Below are 12,687 nucleotides of genomic sequence, written 5' to 3' on the forward strand. Positions count from 1 at the left end.
CTTCAACATAAGTGAGTAGCGCACTAGGTGTTGCAAATGATGTTGTTGGACTTGTCATATCAACACCTACAAAAGAAGAGAATAATTATTTTGAGGAACAAAATAATCCAAAATGTGAAAACCCTTGAAATATAACGTTGCATCCATCAGCTTTAGCAATGTTCTATTCTGATCGGTGCCTCGGTGGCTTAGTGGTCTAAGTAGTCAAACTACTGTATCACTAGCCAGTCAACACTGAGGTTGTGAGTTCGAATCCCGCACGGGGCAGGTGCACTCGACTCCAATCTTAATTGACTAGGATTGTCGGTTTTCCTACCGAAGGTCGGTGGTTGTCTCCGGGCACTCCAGTTTCCTCCACCATTAAAAACTGACCGCCACGAAATAGCATGTAATAGTGTTGAAAGTGGCGTTAAACACAATCAATCAATCACGCATCTATTCTGGTCAAAAGGTTATTAGCAATAATTCCTTTTGCACTGCTTTGACTAGGATTTAAGTTGACCTTATAGATTGATTTGACAATTCTTTGTATGTCCATTTTGATCGTATAACTCCTCAAATATTTAAGTATTTATACATCCTTGGTATTGAAATATATTAGAGTTTGCTTCCATATTGACAGGCAAATCCAGGTTTTTTGTACATCGAACAAATAAAACTACATTTGATGTTATTTTCAAAACTGACCTGACTAGGATTTGAGTGGACCTTATAGATGGATTTGGCATTTCTTTTTATATCCCTATAGGTCATATAAGTCCTAAAATATTCAAGTATTTATAATACATCCTTGGTTTTCAGTTTTGGGGGTTTTATGTTTTCCTATTGAAAGGTAAATCCAGTAATGCGCTTCGGACGTACGAAAATTATAATGTGTTATTTCAATTTGGGAAATTCCTGTACCCAAGTCAGGAATATAACAGTTGTTTTCAATTCAACTGATGTGTTTGATCTTTTGGTTTTGCCATTTGATGAAGGACTTTCCGTTCTGAATTTTCCTTGGAGTTCGGTATTTTTGTTATTTTATTTTTTTGTAGAAATATCTAATTTATGCGATAAGATATTCTCATTTTCATATTAACCATTTTTATTTCAGACGGAGATTACTATAATACTGATTTGGAAGCAAATTCATCTTGTCGTATGCATCTTTAAAGTAGTGGTTTTCGATTGAATTGTGTACCAGATGATTATTATTCACATATTATTAAAAAATACATTTATATTATATTTACCTTGATACTTTGTGTAAAAACTCCATCCTATTTCGGCAACACAATCGGTTAGCTTGTATGTCAGATCGGTATGTAATTGACATCGCCTACTTTCTTTATTATAAAATAGAGATTTACAGTTACGTGTATCCAAACATAGTCGAGTACACCGGACCAGAGAAGCCATGCTGACATTACGCAAGGCAGTTTGATTAAACAATTTATCTGATAAATTGCTATCCTTTGACATCGACAGTTCCCCAATCGCTTCAAAACAGAGAACATGATTTGAAATTCCTGCAATTGTGATTAAAAATATAAAACATTTTGACATGATTATCATTCTTCAACCCCAAACCAAAACAGCTAGTAAACTTCTTTAAATGATTTGGTTTTTTATATAATTTGTTATTGATATTTGAAACAAACATGAGCATATTCGCCTGATAATTACTGTTATAAAAGATGTCAACTCCCGTCGGGCTAGTTTGATAAAAACCGAATTGTAAACAGCACAGCAGGAAATGGCAAAACAAAAGGAATTACTGCTAATAACCTTTTGACCAGAATGAAATATTGCTAAAGCTGTTGGATGTAAAATATCACATGGTTTGTTGAAACAAGACAAATCACAGGTTTTCTGTCTAAAATCAAAGTCGTCGACCTATATTGGAATCGATAGTGTACTCAATAATAACTCTGTCAACACTAACGAATTTGGTTACATTAACATGATTATTGCATTTTGATAAAAAAAAATCCTGGATAATTTTTATTATCATTTTAGAAATTGATTTTCTTTCTTCACCTTAGATAGGTTTATGTAACATAGCGGGTTTTTTTTTCGGATATTCGTGAAATATTTTATGCATTTATTCACTGTTATTCTGTATATATCTGAATATTAAAAAATTCAAATGACATTTTTACTTCCATAGATACAATTTTATCAATTGAATATTTGTAAAATAAATATATAAATGTATGAAATGTACGTGAAAAGTGTCGTTTAAATATTTTCTTTTTAAATTGCGATTTCTCGAAATTTCGTCGACCGAAACACTGCACTTGGGATAGCTTTCAGAGTACGCTTGTTCATATCGCGGTTCATATATGCATGTGAACACCATACTGTGACTTTCCCAATATAATAAACTAGGGAAAATATATATTTTACATATTCCATAATATATTTGTCATTTTTTGACGGGAAGTACATATGGAACAAGCTTTACCGTCACCTTAATTAAATGTAAGACCATGTGTCAAGCTAATACGGGCTAGCACATTATTCTGTTCGCTTGGCTTTTTATACTAAATTTTAGAGAAGATCTACTGAATAACAATGCTAAATTTATTATGATGAATTTAAAGGAGCAGAAACTAGTAGCACTGATAAAATGTGTCAACTTCACATTCTGTTTTGCATAATCTTATAGTTAAATCGGTAGTTGTAAGAAATATGTATAGACATAATTTTTTAACAATACTAAATACACAATTTATTATTTAGGTCATGCGAAGTCTGACACCATGATACTGAATGCAATTGGTAGAAAAAAACGGGAAACGTTTCGCCGGCCCGTGACAGTTCATTTGGAAAATTAATTCAGATTTTGTAGTACATTCGTCTTTGATGTCTAAAAAATAATCTGCACACTCGTGGTGAATGCTCTTATTATAAGGACAATAATTGGGAAAATGCCTATTAGACCGATTTATTATAACAGGTCACGAAGTATCATTAAAACTGAAATGTTCTTAAAACAATAACATATAATTTTGAAACAAAATTGTGAACAGGTTTTCAAGAGATTGCAATTTCTTGGCCGCTGTAAATATATATTCCAAACATCACTTTGTAGGTTATAGATTTTATCAGAGAAATTATATATATTCTCTGATTCTATTTAATTTTACGGATACTTTTCAATGTCGCATCCGTTGACGATTCAAAATTTCCATTTTTCAACACAACAACACGCAAGCGCAGACTGAAAGCTTCATGTTGTCAAGCATGGAGAACTACAAGGTACAAATTTAGATTTTTGTTTAAATACTTTCTTCAATGAATATGTTCCTCGACCTTAACAATGCTGCCAATATCTGTTCTTAGTAATCAGCACGGAACAAACAATTTTTAGGCGCATTGGGTCTCAAAAATGGAAATAGAAGAAGAAAAAAAGATTGTTGTTTTCCAAAATATTCTATAAATGATCTTAGACTTGTTATTAATATTAGTCTTAGTTCATAATAAGAGATTAAGAAACACAACTTGAGTAGTAATTAACATAAAACAAAATATTTTGAGGAACAGTTTCTTATGTATTATATTATTGTTTAGTGGTTTACCTTGAGATATTTTTAAATTCATGTCCATTTCATCATTGGATAAAAAACTAAGGATAACCATATTCACTATCAAATGCATAAAATAGCCCGATAAGCATGAGAAAGTGTCCTACATGAGACAGACAACATTATGTCATTTTGAATGGAATAGATTTTTTTGAATTTGGCATTACAAAATTTCCAATAATAGATAAAATTTGCAACGACAGTGAACCAATGCCTGGTAAATCTTTAATACAATATAATTCCAAAAGTGGATACCTCAGGTATGCTAGCAGGGTTGTTGCGATAAAACCCAAAATGTGAAAGCAGTTAAAACAACAACACTTTTAAAAGCAAGGGATTGCATGCTGCAGTAATTTAATACTTTCACAATATATAAAAATAATAATTAAAATTGACAACAACACTTCAAAAGATCTCTACCAAAACGATTTCACAGGCGTTGGTTCACCACACGGAATTTAATATATAAAAATGTATTGCTTTTCGTTTAATCAATTTTATTTTGTGATTATGTAACATTTTTAAAAAAAAACCTGTCTTTTTAAGCAATTTTGAATTGAAATGTCATTTTTATTTTAAGAAAATCAGTGCTTTATTATCATGATTAGATAAATATTAGTCATGATATTGGAAATGATTTTATAGATGATATGCTTTTTCCTGCCGTAACAACAAACAATTACAATCCACCAAAGATCTTTGTATAAAGGATCGTTGATTACTTTTTACTGCAAATACAGAATTGTCCAAGTTTTTTTTTACAGTTTTAAAATAGTTTGTGTAACAACCACATACTTTTTACTGCAAATACAGAATTGTCCTACAAGTTTTTTATTACAGTTTTAAAATAGTTTGTGTAACAACCACATTATCCAGATTTTACATACATGTACAGAGTTTTTATTCTGTGAGTGCATGTATAGAAATGCAAAAAAAAAATCTTGCATGCAATTTTTCTAACCATATGATTTAATATCACATATATTCATGTAAATATTTGGAAATTTGCTGTCACTGATATAAATTGACTATATTTTAACCACAAAATTAAACTTGAAATATGACTCCTGTGAAAGATATCAAAAGGGATATTCAATTTACTCGTAATTTTTTAAAAATGCCATGGCAAAAATATGAAAAACAACCAAAAGACAAAACAGTACATAAAAAACTAAAGACTGTCTCAGCAACAGGAACCCAGACAAAAAGGAAAAAGTTTTCATGAAAAAGTTTTCATGAAAAAGTTCTCTGTATTCTGAATGTATGTTGTTGTCTTGTAGAAATTAAATTTAAAAATGCCTGAATGCTTGTGACTTAATTGTAGTAAATTTTATTTGATTAATCTGTCATAACTGTTTGCTCTATTATTTTACCCAGTATACATGTAGATAATGCATTGATTTTAATTTGTCTTTCTTTTTTCAGATTATAAAGCAGTTAGGACAAGGGGCCCAGTCTACAATTTTTTTAGTTGAAGATCTAAAAAATGGGAACAAAACGTGTATCTTGAAAAAGGTATTGATGAAATGTTTAACTTCTCCCTTTTGCTATGAAAGAAAAACATTATTGAGAAAAATAACAGGAATAAAAGTACTTTTCTTTTTGTTATGAGATTCGTCAATTTCATGTAGCTCAAGAAACAAGGTTATTCAAATCACATGTCAAAAAATAAATACCCCTTTGACACTGGGATTTTTCATATTTGTGACTGATTCTCATACAAAATTATAAAATCATTCTGAACACCATGCTGAGTGATTTTGTAAATACATGTATGGTCATGACATACATGTAACTAATACCTTCAGTAAATACTTGCTGTATCCAACTTCCCAAGTTTCACTTTTCACCGACCTTTACTTTCTCACCTCTTTTACTTTCCAAATCCAATAAATGTATCTATTTTTATAGCTAATCAAGGGTTTACTTATACTTATGTTAGAATTTATTAATTGTGTATGTGTTTGCTCAGTTTAGTGTAATATTGTTATTATATTGTAAACAGGAGAAGACTTCACAAGTACATGTAGGTGGAACTTGTGTCTGATCCTTTTTGCATTGTTGATCAAATAAAATAATTATAAACCTAAATATAACTAATGTTTTATTGGGTTATTATGTATTTATATACATGACTTATTTATGTGTTGCCCTGTATTTCAGGTGGAATGTTTTGATGAAAGCGAGGCAAACAAAGCTTTTAGAGAGGTTAGATTTTAAATATTTTCTCTGATGCACCCGCACAGGTAAACTGTATTAAACATTATAATTATTCACTTTCAAAATAAACAAAAAATATTCAAAATACATGTGCTTCGAACATAATAATAGATTTTTTTTTTAAATACAGTTTACCTGTGCATCAGAGAAACGGGAAAGGTTTTAAACTTGCAAGAAAATACTCAAATGTAATTGAAAAGTAATTCATAATTACATGGCAAAAAGGCAATTTAATCAATTACTTTGCAGTACAAGTAATTGATAATATGCTCAATTATAATTACATTTTTAATTACCACAGGTCTGTCGCAATCACAAGCATTGACTGTGATACATCACCTTCAATAGATATTTTTAATTGAATTGAAAAAGAGCCAAAAGATACAAAGGAAACATTTAAAATTCACAAGTTGTTAAAAAAAACAACAATGCCATGGAAAAAAAAGGAAAAAAAAAGACAATCAAGTCTACAAAACACTACTGTACATAGAAAACTAAAGACTCCACCAGTCTTTCTTTTCTCATCAGAATTTTATGTAATACACCAAATATTTACATACCAGTATATTTTATTTAAGGAATAACTAATATTTTTCTGACCTATGAAGAAATAACACCAAAAATGTGGTGCACACTGAATAACCCGTGTAGCGGGTTATTTAAAAGTGTGCACCACATTTTTGAGGTTATTTCGAATAGACAGAAAAAATATTACAGTCATTCCTTATAATTTAATTTTGAATTCCACTGTAAGGAGTAAATCATGAAAAAAACGTTGACGATGCACAGTCACAATGGACAAAATTATGTCTATGAGCTGATAGACAAAAAACTTTCAGCCAACCAGAAGACATGTTACATCCAAAATTAAATTACTGTTAAATAAATATTTTTTCTCACAGGCTGTATTGTAAAATATATTGTTTTTCTTTTATTATTATAGTCTCTGGCCTTGCAAGAGTTAAACCATCCATATGTGTCTGGATATAAAGAATTTTTTGTTATGTGGGAGAAGAAGGTGAGTATGATGAAGAACAGCAATAAAGAGCTGTTCCTTTGCTTTTTTTTGGTCAAGTGCATGTAGGGATTTTGTGTTGTAAATTAATCCATTAAATCATTTTCTTTTCCCTTGGTCATTGGCAGATATGCTAATTTAATTCAAATTATGTCTATCTTCTTTTATACATCTGGTTTGCTTTCATCTGATGTGAGCTTTTAAAAAATATATAATGATCTGAAAGCAAAATCTGCTTTAATATAATAATTATCAAAAAGGAGCTCATAATATTCATGTTCAGTATCATTTTCACGATTCATCGATGCACTGATTTCATGTGTTTACAAATGTTTATATTATTTTATTGCGAACCCAATGAAAGTTTTCCACAGTGCCATATCTATCTTGACCAGGTATTTAAACTTTTGCAAGTTCACCTGTCCCATTGAATAAATACAATAGCTATTGTTCTCTGTGTAGTTTATTCTCTGGGACCTTTAAATTTCTTCTAAGAGAAATCTATCATTCATTGATTAAATTACTGGAGTAAAAAAAAATTCTTATATATAGACAAAAATACTTTTTTTATACTCATTAACTGCGTGTGATGATGTAGTTATTCAATATTAATAATATATTTTCATTCAGTTTAATATAAACATTGATTCAATCATAAAAAGTTGATTTCTGACAAAACTTTCAACATTGTTCCTTTTAAAAAAAATTTGTTTGACATGAATAAGAACTTGAAAATAATGATGTTTCAAATTAAGATCTTCTTAAATGTATTCTATAACTAAACAAAAATTTCAATAGGAACATTGATAAAACTTTTGTTAGAAATCAACTTTTTATGATTGAATCAATGTTTATATTAAACTGAATGAAAATATATTATTAATATTGAATAAATACATCATCACACACAGTTAATGAGTATAAAAAAAGTATTTTTGTCTATATATAAGAATTTTTTTTTACTCCAGTAATTTAATCAATGAATGATAGATTTCTCTTAGAAGAAATTTAAAGGTCCCAGAGAATAAACTACACAGAGAACAATAGCTATTGTATTTATTCAATAGGACAGGTGAACTTGCAAAAGTTTAAATACCTGGTCAAGATAGATATGGCACTGTGGAAAACTTTCATTGGGTTCGCAATAAAGATATATCAATGTATTTATCTCATGATTTCCATATCATTTTTAGGATTCATCTATGTACATGTGTATAGCAATGGACTACTTTCCAAAAGGCCATCTAGGTCAATATATTGATGAAAAAAGACAAAGCAAAGAAATTATTGAGGAAGAGGTGAGACTTTCATTTTTATTATCAAATTGAGATACTGTAGCAGTACAGGTATTTTACTGTAAATTCAGAAATTATTGCCTTCATTTATTATTGCAATTTTTTGCTGGAAGGAAAGATTGATTATTGCAATTTCAGAAAAAGCTGCATACAGAAATATGTTTCAGATATCAGAATGTGATTTCTTATTATTGGGATACTCACCCAGTTACATTATTGGCATTAATAAAAACCTTGCATTAATTTCTGAATGTATAGTATTGGGATTGGAGCATAGATATCCCTTTGACATTTTATCTAGTGTCACAGTGGGTAATAATTCATCATCTGCAAAATAAAGAATTATTTGAAATTCTAAAAGCCAGCTTGGCTTGTAAGTAAAGACTTTTGGTATCAAAAATACATACCCTCAGTGTTCTCGAATCCATAAGTCCTGTTCTCATGAAAATCTGTCTGGACATCATTTTCTGATCTGGTGAGTCCAAAGATGCCATACTGTACATGTTGGAGTTGCGGGCTACATTTCCATTTCTGGTACTTTTCTTTCCGCTTGAAATTGCCAAGAAATTATATTTTCAAGAAATTTTAAGTCTGTAAGAAAAAAAAAAGAAAAAAGAATTCATCAATTTGAAATTTACTACAGCCAGAACTGATGTTGTAATTATCTCTTACAAATTCTATGTTTTTGGATATGTACTGATCATTCTATACGTTAAAAGCTTTATCATGGTTCGGAAATGTGTAGGTTGGAAATCATCACCTTTAATGTTCTTCAGGGACCTTTGAAATTTTTTAATAAAAATGTATTTTTCAACCTTACATTACGTTTGGCTTGCTTAATTATAACAATGAATATATTTCATGTTGGACGTGTTGTCATAAAATTACTGATGGCTAGAAGCTAAAGCTTTAAAATGAAGACTGCTTGGGAAATCTTAAAACAACATGGTTTACTTAAAATAGCTGTATATTAACAATTTTCTTGATTTTAGAAAATAAAGACATGGATTGGACAGATAATAGAAGCTTTAGTATATGCACATGAAAAGGGAATAATTCACAGGTATTTAAACAATGACTATTTTCCTTGCATTTGTGAGAAGGTTGTTTTACGCAATCAAATGTAATAGGGTGAAAAGGTACTTTTATACTCCACAAAACATTAGATTTTGATTGACTGTATCCTACATATTTCAAAAAACGACCTCAGCCTAATAGGTTTTAATGTATGAGCCTTCTGACCTAGTTACAATTATTTGCAAAATGGTTATAAGAAATTAAGTATATTTATCACAGTGTATATTCAGAACACATGCTTTCTGTTTCCTGAATAGCATACTTTCTGATATTGCAAAAGAAAATTTCAGAGAGGGTTGAAAGGATGTTTGCTATAATCTTTTATAAATAAGGAATTACCAATTTCTTTGAATGAAATTGAAATTGATCGAACAAAACAAACAAACAGGTATCAAGTTTCATAATTAATTGTTTCATCAAATGATAAATGAAAGTCCTTTTGTTTACACCAAAACTGCATTGTCTTGTAAAATAGACATTACAGTCAAACATAGGGTACTTTATTCTCTAAAACCAATTAACAAAGGTACAGAGAGGGAAACATAGTTTTTAAACATACAATATGCAAATTTAAAAAATATCATCCACGTTTACCAAGTTTCTCAAAAAGGTTTTACACAAAATATAAGTTCACAAATGATCTTATCAGGTTTATTCACCGTTTTTCTATTCCCTATTCATTTACAGATTTTTTTTTAGTTAATTAACAAGCTTAACGAAATAGAAAATATAGATTGAATAATTTTTGTATTAGCCTCTTTCTAATTATATTTTCCATTTCAGAGATGTTAGACCCAATAATATGTATGTAAATGAGGATGGTAATTTGGTTCTTGGAGATTTTTCTGTTGCCTCAGTAATGGGAGATACCAGAACATGCACAAGATCAACACTAGGTTAGTATATTGCTGTTCATTGTAATACAATTTGTAGACTGTTAGACAATTCTGATGGAATTTATTTTTTATTATTAAATTTTTCTTCTCTAAAAAGATTTTTTTTAAAGGTTGAAGAATATATAAATTCTGAGTGACTTGAAAGATTGAAAAATGACTGAAATTTTTATGAATTTATGCTTTATTTTTTTCACTCGTAAACTTACTTTTGTTATCTGCACTGAAAGTTATAAACATATAGCATTTCTTGCTCAAAAGCTTTTTTTAGATAATATACACATGTTCCTGTACGAAATGGGACGCCCGTAAATGACACGGAAACCAGGCGTAGAAATCATACTCTATCAGGGCGTCATTGTAGTGTTTACGGAATGCATGTCCAGGCGGAAACCAGGCGGAAACCAAGCGTAACTGAGGTGGAAACCAGGCGTAATATTTAAATGAGTACGCCTGGTCCACAGAAAACCAGGCGTTATATGCAAATGAGTACGCCTGGTCAATAAAAAAACCAGGCGTAATATCCTTACATAATACTACACTTATTTTAAATCAGTGTATTACCCTAGCTGTGTACTTTTGTTTTTTTGATACAAACTTTTGTACTATTGCTTAAATTTCTCATTGTTTGACATGAAACTAGAAATATTAACCAGTAATTGAAGAAGCTATATAAATAAATACATATTAGACAGACACTGGCTCAAATAAGTTTAAGTTTAAATTAGAATAATGACAATTAATTCTTCCTGAAATAAAACCAGCATTGTAACTAAGTTTTTTTTGAAAATTAATGTCATTTGAACCAAAATATCAATGATAATACTGCAATTTAACTTGTGAAAGATTTTAATGTTATCATCCAAGGATGAAGGTTTTCAAAATTCAAAATTCCTGTTAAAAAAAATCTTAGTTACGTACTCACATAATTATCTTTTACCATGTATATTACTTTCCTTTTATTTCACAATTTTCATTAATCAATTTGATTCCATAATTCCAATTTCAAATTCTTCCAAAAAGCACAAAACCCTGAATATATAAAGCTGCCATAATTATCCCTAAATATATAAAGCTGCCATAAGTCCAACTCTTGCAAAATAATACCAAAGAGCAAAATTTTGAAAAAAAATCCCATGATCCTTTATCAACAAAGCATTATGGGTATTATGATTTACGCCATACCAACGGTTTTACGCCCGTAGGAAAATTTACGCCTTGCTTATTTCAATTTACGCCAGGTTTACCATATTTTCTACGCCTGTAAGGACTACAAATTTACGTTTCCTGTTCCCTTACGCCTGGATCTGGACACGTAACTACCACTTACGCCTGGTTTACGCCAGATTTCCAGGCGTAATACGCCTTATAATTTCGTACGGGGTTACAGTTGGGTTACTAAATAATTTTTTTTTTTTTTGCAGAGTGCATAAACAATTATAGTACATGTACTAAAAATTTTACAATAAGTTAGTTTTACTGACCAAAAATGCTTGGTGTTGTGAGTCACAGTATAAATTTATCTATATGTATGTCGAAAAAAAACTTTTGTAAACCTATTTACACTTGTATGGAAATTTGTCTGCCATAACTTACAGTATCATTTAAACAGATTGATTCGAAATCGTTTTTTTCCGATTTCTGTGTTTTTTGGAGTCACACCGTGTGCCGCGGATTATACTCCCAGTTTCTTCCAAAGATTCTCTCCCAACACTGTGTGGCTGTTAATTGGTTTATTGCCCATCGGATGTCCTAAAATTAACGACGCGTGACAACATAATCAGATTAGCCAGATTATTTACCTATGTACATCTAATCGATCTTGATTGCACCTGTGTGCTTTAAAAACAGGTATTAAAATTTTAAAAAATGTTTTCCTTTCTTTGACAGTTAAAGATGTGACATTATCATTCAGCATAAGATAATTATTCTTATATGTTTTTGCCCCATGTCATTGTCATTTGAAATAAAACGTACAAACGAATAAGAATACAAAGAAAAAACTTATTTTGTATTTCTATTATAGTCCGGTGAGGTCATACTTTGTGTTCTTTCAACAAAGACGATTTTACCACAATTAGAATCTTTTATGACTTACTCAGTAAGCAATTTCCGGTGCATATTTATTTTGCAATGTAAAATATAATGTTTCACTACCTCGGTACATGACCGACTTGAAATTATTTGAATTCAGAAAAGAAACTGTAAAGTGACAACTCTGTTGAACAAAGGGAATAAGTTTTGTATGCATGCCCTTTATTCATAAAAACAAAACACTGAGAGAAATTCCCCGCCCAGGCACAACACAACATTCACAACTTAATTAATTATATGGAAAAAAATCATTTGTTGATCTCTGTTATTGATCTTTAATTATTTAAAATAAAATTGCATGAGCGCAATCCGTATTTTACCGCTCGTTAAAAGTCCTTGGCGAAATGAAAAAAATGAACTATTTCAACAATTACTATAGAAAAAAATCAAATATATATACGTAAAATATTAAAATGAAATTATATTGTGTACCGAGATGCTACAAGAAAAAAATATGTGAAAAAATAAGTGGACAGGATTTTAACAATCTACACATTTTCACAGAGGATCTCTACCAACGC

General features: G+C 30.1%; 1 protein-coding gene across 2 annotated transcripts in view; it reads left to right on the forward strand.

Annotated features, from left to right (window-relative positions):
- Positions 1-3,192: 3,192 nt before the first annotated feature.
- LOC127729905 (serine/threonine kinase-like domain-containing protein STKLD1) overlaps positions 3,193-12,687 on the forward strand; it is a 32,331-nt gene continuing 22,836 nt past the window's right edge. For both annotated transcript variants that reach the window (XM_052237841.1, XM_052237840.1), the window contains exons 1-7: positions 3,193-3,246; positions 4,998-5,087; positions 5,736-5,780; positions 6,736-6,810; positions 8,001-8,105; positions 9,095-9,165; positions 9,963-10,075. In XM_052237841.1, the coding sequence (XP_052093801.1) occupies positions 3,220-3,246; positions 4,998-5,087; positions 5,736-5,780; positions 6,736-6,810; positions 8,001-8,105; positions 9,095-9,165; positions 9,963-10,075 (526 nt within the window). In that variant the 5' untranslated portion in view covers positions 3,193-3,219. The remainder of the gene's footprint in view (positions 3,247-4,997; positions 5,088-5,735; positions 5,781-6,735; positions 6,811-8,000; positions 8,106-9,094; positions 9,166-9,962; positions 10,076-12,687) is intronic.

The sequence above is a fragment of the Mytilus californianus genome, unplaced genomic scaffold, assembly GCF_021869535.1.
Source record: "Mytilus californianus isolate M0D057914Y unplaced genomic scaffold, xbMytCali1.0.p SCAF_2, whole genome shotgun sequence".
Classification (NCBI taxonomy): Eukaryota; Metazoa; Mollusca; class Bivalvia; order Mytilida; family Mytilidae; genus Mytilus; species Mytilus californianus.